General features: G+C 36.1%; 3 protein-coding genes and 1 pseudogene across 7 annotated transcripts; 3 read left to right on the top strand and 1 right to left on the bottom strand.

Moving 5' to 3' along the window:
- Positions 1 to 522: 522 nt before the first annotated feature.
- On the bottom strand, positions 523 to 8,012 carry PHOT1 (phototropin 1). 2 transcript variants are annotated; one of them, NM_114447.4, is made up of 21 exons: positions 7,818 to 8,012; positions 5,476 to 6,189; positions 4,754 to 4,936; positions 4,389 to 4,480; positions 4,026 to 4,293; positions 3,708 to 3,930; positions 3,540 to 3,610; positions 3,345 to 3,451; positions 3,212 to 3,261; positions 2,984 to 3,088; positions 2,841 to 2,900; positions 2,578 to 2,744; positions 2,400 to 2,484; positions 2,233 to 2,313; positions 2,025 to 2,128; positions 1,892 to 1,941; positions 1,685 to 1,791; positions 1,459 to 1,587; positions 1,207 to 1,371; positions 978 to 1,118; positions 523 to 874 (listed from the first exon to the last, which is right to left on the bottom strand). In NM_114447.4, the coding sequence occupies exons 2-21, from the start codon at positions 6,174 to 6,176 to the stop codon at positions 773 to 775; spliced, it is 2,991 nt and encodes a 996-aa protein (NP_190164.1). In that variant the 5' UTR covers positions 6,177 to 6,189; positions 7,818 to 8,012; the 3' UTR covers positions 523 to 772. The 2 variants fall into 2 exon arrangements, with proteins under 2 accessions (NP_190164.1, NP_001030814.1); NM_001035737.2 differs by lacking the exon at positions 7,818 to 8,012 and having other exon boundaries at positions 5,476 to 6,386.
- A 2,849-nt stretch (positions 8,013 to 10,861) lies between these two features.
- On the top strand, positions 10,862 to 15,301 carry AT3G45775 (annotated as a pseudogene; the record flags this gene model as incomplete). Its single annotated transcript has 1 exon — positions 10,862 to 15,301.
- A 1,481-nt stretch (positions 15,302 to 16,782) lies between these two features.
- AT3G45770 (Polyketide synthase, enoylreductase family protein) lies at positions 16,783 to 19,260 on the top strand. Of its 2 annotated transcripts, none has more exons than NM_114446.4 (10): positions 16,783 to 17,140; positions 17,221 to 17,318; positions 17,454 to 17,585; positions 17,701 to 17,844; positions 17,923 to 18,025; positions 18,121 to 18,220; positions 18,293 to 18,369; positions 18,454 to 18,532; positions 18,689 to 18,807; positions 18,887 to 19,260. In NM_114446.4, exons 1-10 carry the CDS (start codon positions 16,959 to 16,961, stop codon positions 18,978 to 18,980), a joined length of 1,128 nt encoding a protein of 375 aa, NP_566881.1. In that variant the 5' UTR covers positions 16,783 to 16,958; the 3' UTR covers positions 18,981 to 19,260. The 2 variants fall into 2 exon arrangements, with proteins under 2 accessions (NP_566881.1, NP_974388.1); NM_202659.1 differs by having other exon boundaries at positions 16,938 to 17,140; positions 17,217 to 17,318; positions 18,887 to 19,171.
- A 505-nt stretch (positions 19,261 to 19,765) lies between these two features.
- Positions 19,766 to 22,737, top strand: AT3G45760 (Nucleotidyltransferase family protein; the record flags this gene model as incomplete). Of its 2 annotated transcripts, NM_001203087.1 has the most annotated exons (10): positions 19,766 to 19,854; positions 19,947 to 20,022; positions 20,125 to 20,313; positions 20,403 to 20,582; positions 20,741 to 20,925; positions 20,994 to 21,134; positions 21,390 to 21,435; positions 21,565 to 21,671; positions 21,953 to 22,392; positions 22,474 to 22,735. In NM_001203087.1, the coding sequence occupies 9 exons, from the start codon at positions 19,974 to 19,976 to the stop codon at positions 22,478 to 22,480; spliced, it is 1,344 nt and encodes a 447-aa protein (NP_001190016.1). The 2 variants fall into 2 exon arrangements, with proteins under 2 accessions (NP_001190016.1, NP_190162.4); NM_114445.4 differs by lacking the exon at positions 19,766 to 19,854 and having other exon boundaries at positions 19,974 to 20,022; positions 21,039 to 21,134; positions 22,605 to 22,737.

The following is a 22,737-nucleotide window of genomic DNA, read 5'->3' as shown; positions in this document are numbered from 1 at the left end:
TTCTGACCCGCCCATAGTAGATGATACTTTATTCCCTCCTCAAGCATTATAGCTGAAGAAACCTATAAAAGAAAAGACTGAAACCATCACAAAAGAAAAAGAGCTCGAGAAACTAATTTAGACATGAAAAGCTCTCAGATTTGGCCAGCCATACATACTGAAAATGTCAAGAACAATCACAGAGCAGATCACTTGACGCAATGTGAATGAATCAAATGAGCATTTCTTACTAAGTAACACAATAACTACTAAAACACACACATAGGATGCAGCAGAAACGGTGTTGCTGTGAGTAATTAGTCCTCCACAAAGTTATAGTTTTCTGAAACACAAACAGAACAAGAACACTTAAAAGATTCAAAGAAACATGGATCTAATCTACTCTATCATAATCATTCTGGTTTGTACCCAATTCAAGCCTTAATTCTGATTTGAACTTTTTTTTTTATGGTTTCCATTGTCTTTTGTAGCCTTCAACTAAATTATGAAAAATATCAATTCTTTGTTTAACTTTACCAATTTAATCACATGAATTCGCATTATAATAACTTGATTAATGAAACAAACAAAAACATATGCAAAACTTGATTAATTTTATTGACATATATAAAAAACATATTCTTAAGAAACTCACACAAATTATTAGAAACACTTGGCATTATAAATAAATAAAGATAATGGTAAAATGAAAATAATTAAAAACGAGATTTTTGGAGAACAAAGAGTTTCAAACAATTCTTGAAAAGAAAACGATAAACGTTTAGTCCAAATCTCAAAAAACATTTGTTTGCAGATCTTCTAGCTCAGGATCAACAACTTTCTCTCCGTTTTCAGCTTCACCAGAAAATATCGGAGTCTCGAGCTCTGGAGGGTTCTGCATATCAAAATAATCTCATAAGATGATTAGTTTTCTTCTTTCACAAGTAAAACCGAAATGTTTCTTATATACCAAGTAAAGAGAATGTGTGAAGTTATACCGTGCATCGAATCAGAGCCCAATTTATGCCTTTGAAGAAAGAATGTTGCTTGACTTCATTTGCTCCTTCAAAACAACCTAGTCTTTTCTTCGGATCTCGTTGTAACAGCCTAAAAATCAGCTGTTTCACTTGAAGACTTGCCTGCAAACCAATAACAGAACAATTAAATATGATCCTCGATTTTTATGCATGAGATTAGTTTATAGAAATATAGTGATTGATCCATTACAGGAATGCTAGCTGGAAACTTGAGATCTTTTTGAAGAACATTGGTGAAAGTCTTCTGTCTTGTTTTTCCTCTAAAAGGAGTGTATCCGTATAACATTTCATACATAAGTATACCAAGAGCCCACCAGTCTACTGCACTCGTATGTCCTGCTCCGGATATAATTTCCTATCCATATGAGACATCAACTACTGGTTAAGACAATGGTAAATACCTTAATCACTGTACTTAAATTGGTATATATAATATACTAACCGGAGCAATGTACTCTTCAGTGCCAACAAATGAGTTTGATGCACGCATTGGTTCAGCCATGAAGATTGGAGTTTGTTGACTCTTTTGTTGCTTTTTCTTCTTCTTCTCGTCTATACTCGGAATCAACAGCTACAAGATTCATTAATCACCCTTAATTAGTATACATGAGCAAACTCTCTAGTAGAAGTGGAAACAATCTGAAGGGAAAGGTTGAGAGAAATCAAACCTGAGGTTTGCAAGATGTCAAGCAAGACAGATCAAAATCCGACAAAGAGATATCGCCATTGCCTTGGATTAAAACGTTTTCCGGTTTCAAGTCTCGGTAAATTATTCCTGAATTTAAGAAAAATTACAAAGATCAACTTAGTATCATGTCAAGATTCCTTGCATCCAAAATTTTCTTTGTAATTAAAGAAGAGGTTGAATGGATTGCCTTGACAGTGAAGATACTCGAGTGCAACGACAACTTGAGCAGCATAGAATCTGAAAGTTCATGCAGGGTTTTTGTTAGTTCAATATTTAAGTGAAGAAATCTTGAGACTTTTTCGAGCGAGGAACACTTGTACCTTACAGCATCTTCTTTGAGAACCTTCCTAGGTTGTCGATCTAGGAGCATGAAGAGTTCTCCTCCTGGATAGTAATCTGTTATAAGACATATATGTGTTTTTGTCTGCAGAATAAAACATGATCCATTAGTAACCAAAGACCAAAGAGACACGCATATATATATATATATATATATATATATATATATGTGTAAACAGAGGTTTTGACCTGAAAAGAAGCGTAGAGTGCAGGAAGAAAAGGATGGTCAAGCAAATCTAGGATCTCTCTCTCAGCTCTAGCTCTATGTACCTGCAAAAAATTATATCAGTGGCTACAAAACTTACAAATAAAAAGCGAAACTCAAGATTCCTTGAAGTGCAAGTTACTGTAATTACTTTGTTTCGGTTAAGCATAACAGCCTTGTCCATTGCTTTCATTGCAAACAACTGATCTGTTCCAACGAGTTCCACTAGATGCACACTGATAAAACACAAATGGGATATTATAAGATTAATGAAGGAAATGTTCTTTTTTTTTGTAAGCTATTTCATTAGATTAGATAGAGTTTCAGACCTTCCTGTGTCACCAGAACCCAAAGGTTTCACCGGTTTGAAATGCTTCAAACCAATCGGTTCACCACTTTCCAACACCTTTTGGATAGCTATCCATGGTGGTGAATCTTTCCTGTGAGGCTTACAATGAACAACCTTTGAGTGGTTTGCCCATAAATCCTCTGGTGTCTTCAGAAACAAGACACAATAAAACATTCTGTCAGATATATTCTAATAAACCTTAATCTAAAATGATCATATTCAGATCCTTAGACAATCACTTACCATGTTGGCATCAGGAAGTTCTCGAACCGCTTCATCGATATTCACAGCTGTTTTTTTCACCTAAAGAATATAGATTAAGGTTTAATACTTGATTTTCTATCAAACGAATACTAAATCAAGATCAATAGTTTAGGATTCCAGACCAGGTCTTCTCCCTCTTTCACTGCGGTTTCTTCAATGACATTGCGAACTGGTTCTACGTGCTTGCTCCCGTCTAGTTGAACTCCAATAAAGTATTGTACTTCTCCCTGTCAACAACATATCAAAGAAAGAATATAGACATCTTCAGTTTTAAATTCATAAACCAAAAGAAATTGAGGATTAGTTTGAAGGTGCCGTATAATGCAAGATATCTATGTAAACCATTATACCTTCTGATCACGCATAGGTTGCAAGTGGAAAATGTTCCAGAACTTCTTTCCTGCCACAGAGAATATAATGTAAATTTAAAACTTTATACAATGATCGACAGATTAATCTAAGAATATCGAAAAAATCGAGTACCGCTCTTGGTGTAGTTGATGAGCTGAACTGTCACTTCGGTTTGGTTATCAATAGCATTTCGAATCTTCTTCACTGTGGTTAGATCAGTCTCTGGACCTTGTAGAAACCTAAAACCATGAAACAAAATTTATAAACACATGCTCTATGCTCAAAAATATTTTCAAAAGACATTTTGAGATCACATTCATGTAATACCTGCAATTTCTTCCAAGAATTTCTTCACGGCTATATTCCGTGAGCTCCAAGAAACTATCAGATGCAAAAATCTAGAAACATAGGACAAAGCAAACAATACGTTTTCAGACCAATCGAAATGAAACATAACAAAAAAAGTTTCCATTTTTCTAAAACATTTGTTCTTACAATGGGATTATCGGGAAGCCTAGGATCAGTGATGACGAAATTCTTCTCGATACGTTCGAGTGTAGTAGCTAGATCAATACCCTTTCTCATTTCCTTTTGTCTCACTTTATCATCCACACTCTCAGGTCTCTCGTCCCTATCACTAATCTCATCGTCTTCTTCTCCATACTCTATAAATCCATCGTCTATAGATTCATCCAAAGATTCGCTCTTCTTCTTGATCCTATCACCAGAGTATCACAACAATCATATCAAAGACTAAATCGATTTTTATAAAGTAATTGTCAGGTAAACAAATGATCTAGTAAGGATTATTACCCCATGAAGGAAAGGGAAGATTTTCTAGATTTTTTCTCGGGAATTTCGTTGATTCGCTGCATCGAGTTTCTTCTTCCGCCGCCAGAGTTTCTTCGGCCTGACGGAACAACATTTTCGGACATTCGCCGAGCTGGTTTTTTCGGAAGTTCATCGCTCTCCGATTTTGTCATGAAGGGATGGAGATTCGTCGATTCGCTTAGTGCCCGAGGTCTCTTCACCGCCTCTACTAGCTCTGTCACTGAGTTTGTCGCCATATCTTTTTGGCGGGCTTTTACAAAACAAAATTTGAAAATATTTTTAAGAAAACATAATAAATGGAAAAAAATTTGGAAAAACAAATAGAAAAAGAAAGTATGTAAATACCATCGTATCGAATCAGAGATTCCGGAAGCCCATTGGGCCTCAAAGCCTTTTCTTTGGCCCCTTCAGTGTGCTTGCTCACCTCCACTTGCATTCTGGTCCAAATAAACAAAACATATTGGTATCTTCTGATTTTTCCTCAAAATCATATTTTTTTATCAGATTCTATAATTCTTTTCTTTTTCCTGATTGATTATTCTCTTTTGTTATTCTACAATAGGATCCGTCGGTGATACAAATCTTTGAATTATTGCGGAGAAAGCAACACAAATCACAGGTCCACACTTAGACCCATTAAAAAGGGTGACATTTTGAATGAAAGAAATAAAGGAGAGAAACGAGTAAATAAAAAGGAATAAGGGACTAACCCGATAAATTTGAGGACTTTGCCACTCTCGTCTTTAATGGGAGCAATCGTGAGAAGATTCCAAAAAGAGGTCCCATCTTTCTTGTAATTCAATATACGCCCACAATAATTGTTACCAGCAGCTAATGTCTCTCTTATCTTTGCTAACTCATCTGCATCTGTACCTGATCCTTGTAAAAATCGGCTACAATAAAACAAAAACCCAAATTATGTTCTTTTCTTCTTTCTTTTTGTAAATAAAATTCATTCATTGAACAAAAAATGGTGGAAACTTTTGTAAGAAATTTTTCGAATTTGCAAAGAAATGTTCGATTTAAAAGAAATATTTTAAGTTATCATTAAAAAATAAACTTAGTTTATAAAAGGCTATTAGTTTGGAAAAACAACATAAAAATTAGGTTTATAAAAAGTTTTTAGAAATTTAGTAAGAGTTACTAAATCATTTAGGATAACCATACCTAAAACTTAATCTTTGTAATTTTGGTACACAGTTTCGAAAAGTTCTAAAAAAATAAAATAAAGTTAGGTTTAATTTTTGAAAATTTAGAAAGAATTACTAAGTCATTTAAGATATCTTTATACATTTATAGTAACCATAAACCTAAAAACAAAACTATGATATTTAATTAGAAAAAACTTTGCAATTTTGGTAATTATTACAGAAAACGAAACGTATTTTATATATTAAAAAAATGCTCTAAAATTTTTTGAATAACTTTTTACCAGTTTCTGCCGACGACTTCTTTGGAAGTGTAACCAGTCATATTGAAGAAACCAGCACTTGCATACATAATCGGATAATCAGGTTTTGTAGCATCTGAGACCACAAACGTTTGTTGAAACGTCGACAACGCATCTTTTAGATCTTCCGATACTCTTGGAATCCCACTCCTCCCGCCGGGAACATCTCCGTCCGACATCTCACCGGAGCTCCGGCAAGAGTTTTGCGAGTTTCTCTGCGATGTAGTCTTTTTCCCGTTAGGATCATTCTCAGTTCCACCAGAGTTCCTCACGCCTACTCCTTGTGGCTTTCCCGTCTTTGTATCGGTCTTCAAAACCAATCCCCACTCTGCCGCTCTCTGCTCAGCCGCCACCGCCGACTTCTGTGGTTTCTCGGCGGTGATCGTCTTCTTGGAGATTGTCTCCGGTGATGGGTCTTTCAGAGCCATCCATGAGGTCGTGACAGCGATTTCTTGATCAGACCGAACAGGGTTGGATGGAGCTGGTTCTTGTTGTGGTCGGGGTTGAGGACTGGTGCCACGTGGATCACTCAAGTTTTGCCACGCTGGTGGTTCAGGACGGAACACCGGGTTATCGGGTCGGGTCAGCTGAGTTGACGGGTTGAATACTTCGAGAGAGCCACGAGTGTCTCTAGGTAGAGTCCGAGAAGATGGTTTGGTCGATGGTTTTTCTGTTGGTTCCATCTTTGAGCTCTCTCTATACACGAAACAAAAATTGTGGCCAGAAAATAAGTTTATATATAATTAGTTTAATGGATAGACATAGATACCACACGCATGTGTGTGTATATGAATCGGCAAATAAAAATATTTATTCTCTTAAAGTTAGATACTATAAATATATGGTATAATATTTTATTGATTTCTAAAAATGGACACATGACCAAGTTCTTTTGTGGTAGATGGATGGTTTGATTACTGAAAATGAAAACACTATACAAATATGTGATATGTGAACTAATTAATAACGGTTAGATATGTCATATGTTTAGTCATAAACAGAATGGGTTTGACCATAAAAAAAGAAGGAGAAATAGAAAGGAAAGTTGATTAAAGTTTGAAATATCAGTACAATATATGGAAATGGTAGTATTACTTATATTTTTTTTTGTCATTTAACTTCTTCAAGTAGTATGGTACATATTGGAGTTAACCTCTTTTCATAAAATTAAAAATAACTAACTTGCATTAAATATTTATTAATAAGAGATTATGTCTACAATTTTATACAAAAAAATATAATATTCTAAACAGACAATGTGGTGGTCCATTTCTACACGGATCGAGAGAAATCCACTCTATATCACTTTGGTGCATTTCTACTAAGGCTGACTGGATATGTCGATATGATTTTACTAGATGCTGACCATAAATAATTCATCAATCACTCATTTTTTTTGAATCTTCAAAAATGTTATCATGAATAACAAGAATCTTGCTCTCTTAGGTGTCTTTCTTTTGGGAAATAATAGACTAGACATATCTAACATGATAATGAATACATGTTTTATATGAATGTATATGCATGCAGGTAACATTATTAAATATGGTTCAAAGAGTTATGGTTTATGGGGCCATAGATGAATGAAGATATGAACTGGAAAATACGCCAATTTTGAGAGTGACAATTCCAAATGAAGCGGGGGTAAAATTGAGAAAACGACACAAAGGTGTAAAGTTTCAATGCTTTTTTGAGTTTTTAGTACCACACAACACATGCATCTTCTAAGGGTGGTTTAGTCATTTTGGTATAAAAATGGACAGTTGTTCTATTACAAAAACAGTAGCTGAACCGATTCTGTTCGATCGATCACAGATTTCAACTAAAAATCTTTGTCTTTTTTTCATGTTCTTGTCATTTTATCAATTTCCACATAAATGAACTTTGTAAAATAGTTTATCACTCTATTTATATGAGAACAAATAAAAAGAGTAAAAAATTTCATGGTAAATAGGAAAATCTATTTTTATTTAAAAAAATTGAAATACATATCTTTATGAATTATGATTGGAGAAATTTTAAATCGAATTCAGTTGAGTTCTTGAAATATGCAACTACCATGTGATGTGTGACTTTCACAAAAAAAAGCTGACATTCAAATAATTTATATATATACTAGTTTCAGATCAAGCTAGTAGCTAGAGTGCTAGACGATATAAAATGATATCTACTTCACTATTTATATTTTTACACATACAAATTAAGGCCGAAAATGTGACAAGAACCCTAAAAAGATGAATAACATACAAATTAAAAAAATGAATCGTCCTAAAAATAGCCTAAGAAAGTGAGCAAGACAGTATAAATCGAAGGGAGAAAACTACCTTGCAAGTTAACTTGTGCTGGAAGAAACAGATTATCCTTCGATTTTTCCTTCACTCTCTAGTCGAGAGATAAACTGAGGAATGAGTTTGGGATGAGAAGTTAACTTTCCCGAGGCTTTTTATACAAATAAGGAAATTTTTTGATAAGAAGAGATTCTAGAAAGATTAAAAAACTATTTAGGTTTCATGATTGATTTAGTTCCGTTCTAGCTCCATCACTGGATTATTTGATCTTCCCATGCTTCGAATGTTTTTGATTCCACATGGCTTCTTTTGTTTACTTTCAAAAGATTGTATAGAAACGTAACACTAGTATCGTTTATCTATCTTCTGTATAACTCTGTCTTGATAATTAGATTATAAACCTGAATATACTCTCTTTGTCAAACAAAACCAGACCAAACATAAATATATATTCTGACTATGCTCAATATTCAATTTCTATGGCACTTATTGGAAACGAATGGTTTATATGACTTAACCAACAATTTTATGATGTTGGTTTGACAGTGATTAATCTAGGTTTTGGTATAGGACAAACAGGATTATAAAAGAGAATATTGCACAAAAAAACTTGCTTGTTGTAACTTGTGCGTATAATTGAAGTAAATGATAAATAAAACATTTGAAGAACACATAAGTGTGTGGAGTGATGGTTGTTCTTTTAAAAGTTTCTGTGTGTGTCAGTGACTATAAGTGGGAGTGAGTTGTCATTTGAAAACGCCAAAACCGTTCCCAAATGCAAATGCAGAGACCCAATATTACATAGATGTTCTCTTTCCACTTTTGTAATGGTAGAAATCTCAGTCTTTATGCATTGCAAGATATTTCATGCAAAAACATTAAAGAAGAACATACACTTTTATCCGATTTAGTGATGAAATCGAACATGGAGATCGGTACAGAAATCACAAACAAATTAAAAAGCAATCACATGTCATTGTTATATGCATTTTTGGTTGATTTATCAAAACTTTCTCTCGCTTTTTTTTTGTCAAAACTTTCTCTCTTTAAAATGGTTTTATTAATTCTGTCTCTATTTTGTTTTCCAAAAATCACTCTAATTATTAATTAGCAGATAACTTCCCTATACATTACGATGCATAAACAAAATATATTGCAAGAATATATAGCAGTTGTTAACCCAATCGATTTGGTATGCTATCAAATCATGGGCACAAATACAACCTTAAACTTTGGATAAAAAAATAAAAATCCAACCTTAAACAACCATGCATTTGATCATTTGCATATTCTAAAAAGCAATGTGTAACTAGTTTAACGGTGTAACAAATATAGACTAGCAATGGCATAGCGCCGATACGTCTCAGATTGAATAACTAAATATTTTTTAATTGCATGTAAATATTGTTAAAAAAAAAAACAGTATCATCATTTGTAAAATTTGGTATTAATATAATGACCCCACTACACTCAAATTCAGTAACATTTTTTTCTCTTAAAAGTTATATTATGATCCCGGTAACAAAAATGGATCTGCCACTACAGACTGGTCATCCCAAGCGATCACGATCACTATCAGGCTTGGTTAAAAATATCAGAACAGTTCAGATTCAAACCCTTTTGTCGGAAACCCTATGGACAAAATTTGTGAAGGGTATAATACAAAGAGGAGAGTATGGTAACATTTCATATACAAGTAGGACCAGAACCCATGTGAAGATTGATCAAAGAGAAAAAAAGATCTTAACGGGTTATAATCTTATCCATCATGTGTCCATTGTGGGTTTGAGTGTGTGGTGGGGGCTGAAAATGTTACATCAATCTTCACATATTGGCCGCTTAACTTCTCCCATTTTCTAAATTGACCCCTTTTTCTTCCCTAGACAAATCAAGATTCAAGATGGGACAATGACACTGGTTAGTTTACATCAATCTTCACATATTGGCCGCTTAAATTCTCCCATTTTCTAAATTAACCCCTAGACAAATCAAGATTCAAGATGGGATAATGACACTGGTTAGTAGTTACTATATGCAAGAATATCTACATTAGGAAAATTTAATATTTTCTAATTACCATTGTTTTTCTATCGTCATATATATTGTTTTGGTAAAATATACGATGTTGGTCTACTGATAGTACAAGTAGGAATGTTTACATTAACACAAATTGTTTTGTTTTCTCTCTCCCTTAAATATCATTGATTCTAAAAAAAAAAGCATTGTTGAGGTAAGTTCATTTACTAAAAAACCCTACCATAAAAAAGTTCATTTACTAAAGGACACAAATAAAAAGGAGATACGTTGAAGCTTTGAAATACTGATGTGGTATTTTACGAGACTTTTCTAATGCTCAAGGTATTATTTTGGACCACATGATCTGGTCGAAAACTAATAAGAATCGGAATACGAAAAATAACTTGCATCACTTATTTATCTTTTATAACTAAGGGGTAACCCATATTTTTACCACCAGACTAATACATCTAAGATAAGTGTAGGTGTTGAGTAGTCCACTCACTTGATTTTCTAATGGATCTAAAGCATGACACAATTTTGATTGTTCAAATATAATGGAGTAATTTAGTAACTTGTATCATGACTCTATAGGAAGAAATTAGAGAAAGAAATCCACGACGAACTTTTAATATCCAATGATTAATCTGAATCGATAAGAGATATATGTATGTTTGTTAAAAATAATAAAGAACCAACTTAGAGTTGACCCAATGATAAATCTCTTAGGTGGAGGTGTTGGATTCGACACAAGTTGGGAGAAATTTCTTATGAATTTAACATTATTTGCGAATGGTTTATGCCGGTTCGGCTTGGTTCACACTTGGTTTATTTTTCTGAGAATATACTCTATTAGATGCTGATAATTGTATAGTTACGGATAGCTTTTAGATCTTCTCAACTGTAGGGATTTTCCTAGATTCACGACGTCTGTTGTATAGTCGATCTATATATGTTGTATGCTTCTCTTGATGATCAATAACACATATACATTGTCGAACTCTGTATTCCTTTATGGTATCAGAGCCTGAAAAGCAAAACTCTTGATTTTTTTTTTCTCGACAATGTCAACTGAAAGCAACACCTCCGCTGCGACTGAAGTAAGGAGAACAATCTCTCCTTATGACCTGACTTCTGCTGATAATCCTGGAGCCGTAATCTCTCATCCTCTCTTGAAGGGAAGCAACTATGAAGAGTGGGCTTGTGGTTTTCGAACCACGTTGATATCACGGAAAAAGTATGGATTTCTCGATGGTTCAATTTCCAAACCAGAAGAGACTTCCCCTGATTTTGAAGACTGGACGACGATTCAAGCTCTTCTTGTGTCATGGATCAAAATGACAATTGAACCAACTCTTCGATCCACCATTTCTCATAGAGATGTGGCTCAAGATCTGTGGGAAACATCTGAAAAAGAGGTTCTCTGTCATGAATGGGTCACGACTACAACAACTGAAATCTGAGCTAGCTTGCTGCAAACAGAGAGGTTTGGCTATTGAATCTTACTTTGGCAAGTTGACTAGGATCTGGGATAACCTCGCCACACATCGTCCGTTGCGTGTTTGTCGTTGTGGTAAGTGTACCTGCAATCTTGGTGCTGCTCAAGAGGCAGATCGGGAGGAAGACAAGACTCATGAATTTCTCAATGGTTTTGATGAGCAGTTTCGGGCGGTCCGATCAACTCTAGTGGCTCGGACTCCCATTCAACCACTTGAAGAGGTGTACAACATCATTCGTCAGGAAGAGGACTTGCGTGTTCCCGTAGAAGAGTCACCGTCAATGACAGCTTTTGCGGTGCAATCCAAACCACGTCTTCCAACTGACGAAAAGGAGAAAAGTTTCTTCTGCAAACTGTGTAATCGATCTGGTCACACTGCAGAGCGGTGCTATGCTGTCATCGGGTATCCAGAGTGGTGGGGTGATAGACCCAAGGGTCGTACTCTACAAGGGAAGGGACGTGGTGGCAGTACGTCTCGTGGTGGCAGGGGACGCGGAGCCTCCCAAGAGGTTGCTAATCGGGTTTATGTGCCGAATGTGGAAAACGTGACAACTGAACAAGCTAATCATGTTCTCACAGACGACGACCGATCTGGAGCTCATGGACTGAATGATACCCAGTGGAAAATGATAAAATCAATTCTCAATGCGGGAAAACAACCTTCAACTGAACAACAAACGAGTATGTCTTCTCTCTCTCCTTGGATTATGGATACAGGGGCGTCACATCATTTAACTGGAAGGTTTGAGACCTTAACAAATGTGCGAGAAATGCCCCCTGTTTTGATCATTATGGCAGACGGTAGAGAGCAAGTTTCTTACAAAGAAGGTTCTATTAGTCTTGGTAGTCATTTGGTAATGAAATCTGTTTACTATGTTGAAGAGTTGAAAACTGATTTGATGTCTTTGGGGCAGTTAATGGATGAAAACAAGTGTGTTGTTCAGTTGGCTGATCGGTTTCTCGTGGTTCAGGACCGCATTTCGAGGATGGTGATTGGGTGTGGTAAAAGAGTGGGTGGTACCTTTCACTTTCGTAGTACAAAGATCGCAGCTTCAGCCGCAACAAAGGAAATCAAGTCATTTGAGTTGTGGCATAATCGGATGGGTCATCCGTCGACGCAAGTGGTGGGAAAGCTTCCGTTTGTTTCTGCTTCTGTTTCTTCTTCTAGTTTGAATAAGCCTTGTGATATTTGTCTTCGTTCAAAACAGACAAGGGATAGTTTTCCATTGAGTATGAATAAAAGTTCAAATTGTTTTGAATTAATACATGTTGATTTATGGGGTCCTTATAGAACTCCATCTCATTCTGGAGCAAGATACTTCTTAACTATTGTTGATGACTACTCCAGAGGAGTGTGGCTGTATTTGTTAACCACTAAAAGTGAAGCTCCAGAGCAGTTGAAAAAGTTTTGTGCTTTAACAGAGAGACAATTCAATACCAAAATAAAGAGGATCCGGAGTGACAACGGGACTGAGTTTCTATGCTTAACTAAGTATTTTCTCACCAATGGTATCATCCATGAAACCTCGTGTGTAGCTACTCCTCAACAGAATGCAAGAGCTGAAAGGAAACATCGCCATATCTTAAATATTGCTAGGGCATTGAGATTTCAAGCGTCTTTACCCATTGAATTTTGGGGTGAATGTGTGTTAACCGCAGCGTATTTGATAAACCGGACTCCTAGTTCAGTTCTCGACTTCGCAACACCATTCGAACGCTTATTTAACAAAGCTCCAACTTATGATCATATCAGAGTTTTCGGCTCCCTGTGCTATGCCCATGATCAGAATAAAAGTGGTGATAAATTTGCTTCCCGAAGTAAATGTTGTGTTTTTGTGGGTTATCCGTATGGGAAAAAAGGCTGGAGATTATATGACTTAGAAAAATTGGAATTTTTTGTCTCAAGAGATGTTGTTTTCTCTGAGACACAGTTTCCTTTTGCTCCGATTAATCACTTGCAGGCTTCAGACGAATCTAAAGCTTTGTGGGCTCCAATATCTGAATTTTTGGAAAATGATGATTGTGGGCTTCGTAAGCCCAATCCTATTAGGTCTGTTGCATTAGGGCCTGTATCATCCAGCCAGCTGTCGACTCCCATCTCATCTGCAAATGATACACGCCGGTCTGAAAATTCAGACGGTGACAACGGTGGTGCCCGACAACTTCCTGAACCAACCGCCGGTGACAAAATTCTGCCTTCTACGGCACCCAATCCAATTCCAGTTGCTCCAACTAGCCGATTAACACCGGCTGCTGTGGTTATGCCTCCAGTTCCGACAGAAGAGCTATTAGGTAAAGGGAAACGCAACAGGACCCCGTCGGTTCGTTTAAAAGATTTTGTTGTCCCACACGCTCCCAAACCGAAACAACAAGAAGAAATTAATCTGGTTTGTGCTGAAAATCTGACTCACAACGTGGATGTTCACCGTTTCTCCGAAACACATGTTGCTTATGTTGCTGCAGTTCTCTCCAACTTGGAACCAAGATCATTCAAACAAGCTATGCAAGAAGAAAAGTGGCGAAATGCTGTTGGTTCAGAATATGGAACATTAGAAGAAAACAACACATGGACCATTGAAGACTTACCTCCTAACAAAAAGGCAATAGGGAGTCAATGGATCTTCAAGGTCAAATTTAAATCAGATGGTACAATAGAGAGATATAAAGCCAGATTGGTTCCAATGGGAAATAAACAGATTGAGGGAGAAGATTATGGAGAGACTTTCTCTCCTGTGGTAAAGATGGGAACAGTGAGATTGTTTCTTGACATTGCTGTTAAAAAAGGGTGGATTATACATCAAATGGACGTCCACAATGCCTTCTTACATGGTGATTTAGAAGAAGAGGTATATATGAAGTTGCCTCCTGGTTTTGAGTCTGTTGATAAGAATAAAGTTTGCCGATTGCGCAAATCTCTGTATGGCCTTAAGCAGGCACCTCGATGCTGGTTTGCAAAGCTCTCTTCAGCTCTTCTTGAGTATGGGTTTCAGCAATTACGCAGTGACTACTCATTATTCACTTATGCACAAGGTACTACTCGTCTAAATATTCTGGTTTATGTTGACGATTTAGTTATCGCTGGAAGTAGCCTGAAAGCTACAGAATCATTTAAAGCCTATCTCTCTTCATGCTTCCATATGAAAGATCTAGGAGAACTTAAATATTTTCTGGGAATAGAGGTGGCTAGAAATGCATCTGGCATATATCTTTGTCAGAGAAAATATGCACTAGACATCATTACTGAAACAGATCAACTAGGAGCAAAGCCAGCACACTTTCCTTTGGAAGCAAATCACAAGCTAGCACTCTCCGAGTCTGTTCTATTACATGATCCGAAACCATATCGTCGTTTGTTAGGACGTCTTATTTACTTGGGAGTTACACGTCCTGATCTCGCGTTCTCGGTTCATGTTCTTGCTCAATTTATGCAGAATCCACGATTGGATCATTGGCTCGCAACTTTACGACTCGTACGGTATTTAAAATCTGATCCAGGACAAGGTATCTTGTTGCGAGCCGATGGGAATTTTCAAGTCACTGGCTGGTGTAATGCAGACTGGGACAACTGCCCGATAACACGTTGCTCAGTCACAGGCTATTTGTGCAGCTAGGAGACTCTCCGATCAGTTGGAAAACGAAAAAGCAGAAAACGGTTAGTCTTTCATCAGCTGAAGCAGAATATCGGGCACTTGCTAAACTTGTTCAAGAGCTTATTTGGATCAAGATGATGCTTAAAACTCTTGGGGTTGTTCATACTTAACCAATGTTAGTGCAATGTGATAGTAAATCTGCAATCTACATCGCCACAAATCCGGTCTTCTACGAACATACGAAACATATCGAGATTGATCTACATTTTGTCAGAGACGAAGTTCTAAAACGAGAGATTCAGCTTTGTCATGTGGATTCTTTTTCACAGCTTGCAGACATCTTAACAAAACCTATTGGGAAAGATGGTTTTCGTTACTTCAAGTCCAAGCTGGGAACACTAAATCTGTATTCTCCAGCTTGAGGGAGGGTATTGGCGAATGGTTTATGCCGGTTCGGCTTGGTTCACACTTGGTTTATCTCTCTGAGAATATACTCTATTAGATGCTGATAATTGTATAGTTACGGATAGCTTTTAGATCTTCTCAACTATAGGAATTTTCCTAGATTCACGACGTCTGTTGTATAGTCGATCTATATATGTTGTATGCTTCTCTTGATGATCAATAACACATATACATTGTCGAACTCTGTATTCCTTTAAACATATTAAAAAAAATAAGAAAGAAAAAAAACATTCAAATGCAAATCGAAAGAGTGTTAAAAATCAAATTTCTCATACTTCATAAATATATAAATTTTGATTTTTCTCATGTGTGAATTCCCATATTCAAATTAATGTTATCATCTTCATACATGACATGAGATGATAAGGTAGAATGAGCTACCTCGCAGCTACTCAGATGATAGAAGGCATTAAAACATGTACATATTCATTTGTTACCTAAAGCAAATGAAAATATCTGAAAGCACCAGAGTGTTTTGCACCAATCTGACTGACTCGATAAATCTATGTTCAATGCATACAAGAAAAGTTATTTGAAAGCACTAGACTGATTTATCTGATTAAGTTCAAAGCATGTAATCTATAAGACAATCTTAAGTTACAATAATAAAAGTTTTTGCCTATATCAATATAAGATGTTGATATAAAATTTCACATTGACAAAAATTTTGAGATAATATTTATTCCGGGACAGTATCCAATATATACATAACACTGTTGCACTACCTAAACATTACAACAAAGAAGAAAAACCAAAATCAAGGGACAAGAATTCATAGAATTGCGCTTCACTACTATACCCTAGTTACATATATAAATCTATTCATAGATGCAATTATATTATTAAGGAAAGATAATTTGGCAAAGTAGAACGTTAAAGCGACCTAACAAGATGAGACTGTTACAGGTCACTTTACAAATTGTTGGCAATTTCTGACTCATCTTCTTCATGACTTGTCCCTCTACTCGCTACTCCATTAATGTGCAACTATATTTTGTGTAATTTAAACTGTATTCATGTATCGATTATTCATGACATTTTCAATAGCCAATCATCAATATAAATTTTTAACAAACTTCAGATTATTGGGGTTGGTGATTTTGATATTGCTAGTATTTTTGAGCTAAATACTAGCAAAAAAAACAATCGTTTTGTACATATCCAATTTTTTTTCTTTTTCCAAAAACTAAATTACATAGGATAAATTTCTCTCAAAAATATCATAGTGAATCTTTCGAGCACTATACCACCATCATGTACTCCGATTTCAATTATTTTGACAATCTATGGACCGGTTTAGATGCAAACCAATAAAGAAAAGTTTCGAATATAGAATTTCCCTAAACAAAATAGACTTTAGGAGAATGTGAGTGGAAAAAAAAAAATAGACTTTAGATTTGGTTTTGGTTTTGGTTTAGATTCGGTTTGTTTTCTCGGTTACAATTTTTCCCCCCGTCCCTAATTTGATTTGTGCGAAGAAAACCAAACGTGCTGAAACGTTGTCGTTCGGATACTATCAGCGATTGCTAAAATTGTTAAGAACGAGAAAAAACCAAAACGACGTCGTTTCTTATATCGTTGCCAGAGAGAGTTTGACGGCGGAGAGATATGGCGGCGTTGATGGAGTCAGTCGTCGGCCGAGCTCTAAAATTCTCATCGACGGCGAATTTCAGGTCAATCCGACGCGGCGAAACACCAACACTCTGTATCAAATCATTCTCCACCATTATGTCACCACCGTCAAAAGCCATCGTCTACGAAGAACACGGCTCTCCCGATTCCGTCACCAGGTTCGTCTACTTTTACTCTGTGTTTACAGAAACACACATAATCTCCATTTACACCTTTTGTTCTCCTTTGACGAAGATAGATTGGTGAATCTCCCGCCGGTGGAAGTGAAAGAAAACGACGTTTGTGTTAAAATGATCGCCGCTCCGATCAACCCCTCCGATATCAATCGAATTGAAGGTTTATGTTCGATAAGTTTTGATTGGGAATCAATAATAGTATCCCTAAACATCATCGTCTCCATCTTTGTTTATTGGTCACAAAGCTAAGAGTTAGATAATGAGTTCAATGTTTTGGAAAATGATGATTGTTTAGGTGTGTATCCGGTGAGGCCACCGGTACCAGCGGTTGGTGGTTATGAAGGTGTTGGTGAAGTTTATGCAGTTGGCTCCAATGTTAATGGTTTTTCTCCTGGTGATTGGGTCATTCCATCTCCACCTTCTTCAGGTACTCTCTAATGTTATGTTAAGTGAAGCAACAAAAGAGAGTGTGACTTCAAAACAGTTTAATGATATCCCTTTTTGATTTGTGAAATAGTCTGATGTGAATCTCTCTGAACTAGGGACTTGGCAGACTTATGTTGTGAAGGAAGAGAGTGTGTGGCACAAAATCGATAAAGAGTGTCCAATGGAGTATGCAGCGACGATTACTGTTAATCCATTGACGGCTTTGAGGATGCTTGAGGACTTTGTGAACTTGAATTCTGGTTTGGACTGTATATTATGTCTTTAATGTAACTGGTCTTTACTTTCTTTTTGCCTAACAAAGGATTTCTCTGGAACAGGGGATTCTGTTGTACAGAATGGTGCAACAAGTATTGTGGGTCAGTGTGTCATTCAGTTGGCAAGACTCCGTGGCATCAGTACCATCAACCTTATTCGTGACAGGTGTAATATAATATGAATTGTGTTTAAGATATTGCTTACGAACAATTGAAGCGGTTCTAGCCAAGTAAAGTGTCCTCCTATGCTACTGATTTTAGGGCTGGGTCGGATGAAGCAAGAGAGCAGCTGAAAGCTCTAGGTGCAGATGAAGTCTTTTCAGAGAGTCAACTGAATGTAAAGAATGTGAAAAGTCTTTTGGTAAGCTTTAAGTCTAGCTATTCTATAGCAGAAATTTCTGAGTATCCAAAGCTTAACGTATATGTGGTCTAGGGTAACTTACCTGAACCAGCTCTGGGATTCAACTGTGTTGGTGGCAATGCTGCCTCTCTTGTCCTCAAATATCTCAGGTACAGTGAACATATCTGTTTGTCGCACTTTTAGTTGAATGAATTCCCACTGTTCTGAAGGTTGTGAATACATATATATTTCAGGGAAGGAGGAACCATGGTAACATATGGTGGGATGTCTAAGAAGCCAATCACTGTGTCAACAACATCTTTCATCTTTAAGGTAATTAAAAGATCATTCGGAAAAACTAAACTGTTATCGGTATGTCTTAAATTTAGATCTTATTCATAGCGCACAAACCGAGCTTTCTAATGACTTCGTTGGGTGTTTAAGATCTATGGCTTTTGTGCACTGTGTTAATGTTTGATTACCCTACAGGATTTGGCCTTAAGAGGATTTTGGCTGCAGAGTTGGTTGAGTATGGGTAAAGTAAAAGAATGCAGAGAGATGATAGACTATCTCCTCGGGCTTGCACGAGACGGGAAGCTAAAATACGAGTAAGTCTTAACATTCTGAGCTCCCATGAAAAACTATCTTCGCTTATCATTTAAATCAATGGTTGGTTTCTTCTGACAGAACGGAATTGGTTCCCTTCGAAGAGTTCCCTGTTGCTCTCGATAAAGCTCTCGGGAAGCTAGGAAGGCAACCTAAACAAGTCATCACATTCTGAAGCTTCCTTTGTGTGAGCCATTTAGTAACTGTTGCCACTATCTTTAGTGTTAGCTATTAATATGACAAGGCATGATGTACTTTATTATATAGTATCTGCTTCTTCTTGTCCAATGTATCAGGAAAAAAATGAGAATGTAGACTGAATAAAAACCAAAATAAATCATTATGCTCATGTTCAGATTGTAACTTCATGGTCGTGTGTTAATTTATTGCTACACTCTGTCGAAAGAGAAAACTATCAAATAATCAGAAGCTGACTTGGTTTAGAGGTGTTGTCGGTTTACTTTAGTTTATTGGATTATGTTTGTGTTTAGTATAAGTATCGAAATAACCTTAAAATAAATAAAAATATTACCAAGACTGCCACCAGAATTGTGTCTCTTGCCGATTAAGTCGTCACGTTTTCCTCCGTAAGAATCTAAACCCTAAATTCTCAACAGCCAATTTTCTGCGTCCCTTCTGCTTCATATGTTGCGTGGGTTTTAAGAAAACCATACCTTTCGTTTTGGTAGAAACATGATCGAATTTATGCTTAAAAATCGAGCCTTTGTTTGATAAATTTGATGAGAGTAAAGAACACAAAAGTGTTTAGAAAGAATTATAATAGACTCTCATAAGAATAATAGAATAATTTACATTCTCTTATATAGAGATTAAGATAAACATAAATGTAAATAATATATTTAGAGATAATGTTAAATTTCCTAAACTTCAATATTAACATTTACCTTCTAGAATAATATCTTCTTGCCATATCTTGATCTTCTCATCTCGACCGTCGATCTCGGTTCTCCATATCCCAATATTGTTTGATCTCATCCTAAGTACTCTATAACTCCCTTAGATCTTAGTTTGATAAAAAAAAAAAATAGGTTCTCACGAATTTGGCAAGTTCTATTTTGACTCTAGTTGTTCACAGTTCTTCTTCCCCACTGAATCTTCGATTTTTTCTATGTTATTGCAGGTTTAATAGCTCTGCTTGAGAGGTACTATGGACTTTCGAAAAAATCAAGCTGGGGAAAAGAATGTTTCGAGTAAAGGTTTATACAACTCTTTGGCTGAAATTTCCTAGATATTGTTTGTGTTCACTACAAATTTTGCAATCTTTTTTGTTTTTTGTGGCTTCTGTTAATGGATGTCAGGGATTCAAAAGAAAGTGAAGAACACTATGTCCATAGCATCTAAGAGATATAACATTGATAGTTATATCTTACTAGACCTTGATAAGGTATTAGATGATGCCTACAGCTCTTTTCGACCGGTTTCTGCTGATTACAATACTAGGAAGGAATTGGTCAAAAACCTCAATGCTATGGCTATAGATATTTTTGGTAATATAAGTCTTGTAGTCTTTTTTATCTTATTAAGCTCGACCAATATCCATATTCAGTAGAGGTTTTATTTATTTTTTGTTTATTAGGTAAATCAGAAGAGAGCAGCCCGGTCCTTGAGGCGTATGGCTCTTTTGCGATGAATACGTTTTCCTCACAAAAGGATTTGGATGTATCTATTAACTTTAGTAGCGGAACATCTGAATTTTATCGTGAAAAGAAGCTAGAAATTCTTACAAGATTTGCAACGAAGCTCCGCTCTTTGGAGGGTACGTTTAACTGAATGAAACTGAATTTTACCGAGACATTCTTTTTTTATATGTATTCTAACTCATTGGAAGCTATAAAGGTGTATGTCATTACATGTGAAACTTTCTTAAAATGATGAGTTTCATACATATATCTTACCTACACTTCTTTTGTATAGGGCAAGGGTTTGTCAGGAATGTTGTACCTATCTTAAGTGCTAGGGTTCCAATTGTCAGATTCTGTGATCAAGGGACTGGTATCGAATGTGATTTGACAGTTGAAAGCAAAGACGGCATTTTAACTTCACAGATCATTCGGATTATATCTCAAATTGATGATAGGTTTCAGAAACTTTGTTTGTTGGTAAGATTTCAGTTATTATACTAAAGCTTTTCGTTTATCATTCTAGCACTAATGGCTTGTGAGACAAGCACTGTCAATTGTTTAGTACTAATGTGAATATTGTCATATGTCAGATTAAGCATTGGGCCAGAGCACATGGGGTTAACAATGCGTCACACAATACCCTGAATTCGATATCTATAACAATGCTAGTCGCTCATCATTTACAGGTATAAACTCAGTTAATCTCGTTGGATTAATATTTTTGGGAGAATTTCGAGTTTCATGATGACAAATATTTAGTTTATTTGTTTAATGGAGAATAAGTTTGTTTCTTTTTCATCTTTCTGATTATTTTTACTTCCTTTGATTAAAGTGTTAGGTTTTCTTTTCTTCGCATATTAAGTTGCATGCGACCATATACTATTCAGTCTTATGTGGAACTTTAAATGACTAAATGCTTCTCTCCTTTGTCTTATGTGCAGACTCAAAGTCCTCCAATTTTACCTCCATTCTCTACACTATTTAAAGGTAATATTTGTATCCACACATAAAACAAAGTAAAAGATAACTATATGATGGTTTTGGACGGGTCATTTGTTTTCTGACAGATTCAACTCTTCTAGAATCGTATTACTGATTTATCATCCTTTTTTCCAGATGGAATCGATCCTCCTATCGTGGAGAAAAGAACACAAAAGTTCTTAAACTGGGGACAACGTAATCAAGAATCTCTTGGTAGACTGTTTGCAACTTTTTTTATTAAGGTGCTATCTTTTTTTTGTCCTCTTTAAACACAAACATCAATTAAAAGAGAAGCTTATTTGTTATAACGAAATATATACTTTCTGTCTTACAGTTGCAATCTGTAGAATTCCTTTGGAGATAAGGGCTTTGCGCCAGTGTGTTGAATGGTCTTTGGATATCTAAAAAGACTAAAAGAGATGTTATTAGTGTAAACTTCTTTTGTATTTAGTTAAATTTCATTCACATTCTTAGTTTTTTGTCTTACCACTTTAGTTTTTTTCTTTCCGTGTGTGTTATATAGGTTGAGGATTTTACAGACGTGGCTAGAAATTTTGCAAGGGTTTTTAGTGACTACGGAGCCGAAAAGATATACAGCTCCATAAACAGAACAGTAGATGATATATTGGAGTTCCTCAATGGCAAGGTTGCTGGAGAACATCTCACACAAAAGTTGTTTAGCCAACAAACTGTTGTGGAGCCTATTCCTCCTGTGTCGCCACAACAACCTCATAAGAAAAGAGTCTGCTTGGAAAAGGGATACAGAGCTGTAGGAGGGATCAGTCACGGAAGAGAGGAGACTCATGAAACTTCTAGAGGAAAACGAAAAAGGTCTGGTGGAAACTGGGGCTGTAGGTTTAGTGGTGGTGAAGAACCAATGCCTGTGGGTCTGTGGAATGAGTACAGTCGAAGTCTTGATATGCCAACACCACCACCACATTATGATAAACTTCTTTATAAGAAGTTTGGTTTTTACTAATAGGGTTTTAGCTTGGTTTATGTAACTTGTGTCTTAAGATAACTTAAATTTCATTATTCTTTAAGGTATTAGAGGTCAGATGTTAATGATTCGATTAATACAAAAGATTGATTTTGAGTTTTGACTATCAAAGTAACAGAAAAGATGCTTGAGTGAGAAATTTACCTTGGAGATTTTTCGTAGGGAGAGAGGGCAGAGTTCCTCTCAAGACTGTTGAACTCATGTGTGGACATTGTAGTGGTGCAAACCGGCACCATCCTCACATTGGTTTAACCAGTCAGAAACCAGAACCACCTTTGATGACTCGCGGTCTACATTCTCAGGTTTAG

The sequence above is a fragment of the Arabidopsis thaliana genome, chromosome 3, assembly GCF_000001735.4.
Source record: "Arabidopsis thaliana chromosome 3, partial sequence".
Taxonomy (NCBI): Eukaryota; Viridiplantae; Streptophyta; class Magnoliopsida; order Brassicales; family Brassicaceae; genus Arabidopsis; species Arabidopsis thaliana.
Note: the sequence above shows the minus strand (reverse complement) of the source record. Positions and strands in the feature narration are given on the sequence as shown.

Bases quoted from the DNA above. Each gene is read 5' to 3' on its own strand.
- PHOT1 (NM_114447.4), bottom strand. From the start codon at position 6,176: ATGGAACCAACAGAAAAACCATCGACCAAACCATCTTCTCGGACTCTA. The intron at 2,745-2,840 runs GTAAGTGATTGT...TTGTTTCTGAAG, and splicing joins AACTTCCTGATGCCAACATG to ACACCAGAGGATTTATGGGC. The intron at 1,588-1,684 runs GTTTGATTTCTC...TGAATCTTGTAG, and splicing joins TGACATCTTGCAAACCTCAG to CTGTTGATTCCGAGTATAGA.
- AT3G45770 (NM_114446.4), top strand. From the start codon at position 16,959: ATGGCGGCGTTGATGGAGTCAGTCGTCGGCCGAGCTCTAAAATTCTCA. The intron at 17,319-17,453 runs GTTTATGTTCGA...ATGATTGTTTAG, and splicing joins CGATATCAATCGAATTGAAG to GTGTGTATCCGGTGAGGCCA. The intron at 18,533-18,688 runs GTAATTAAAAGA...ATTACCCTACAG, and splicing joins CAACATCTTTCATCTTTAAG to GATTTGGCCTTAAGAGGATT.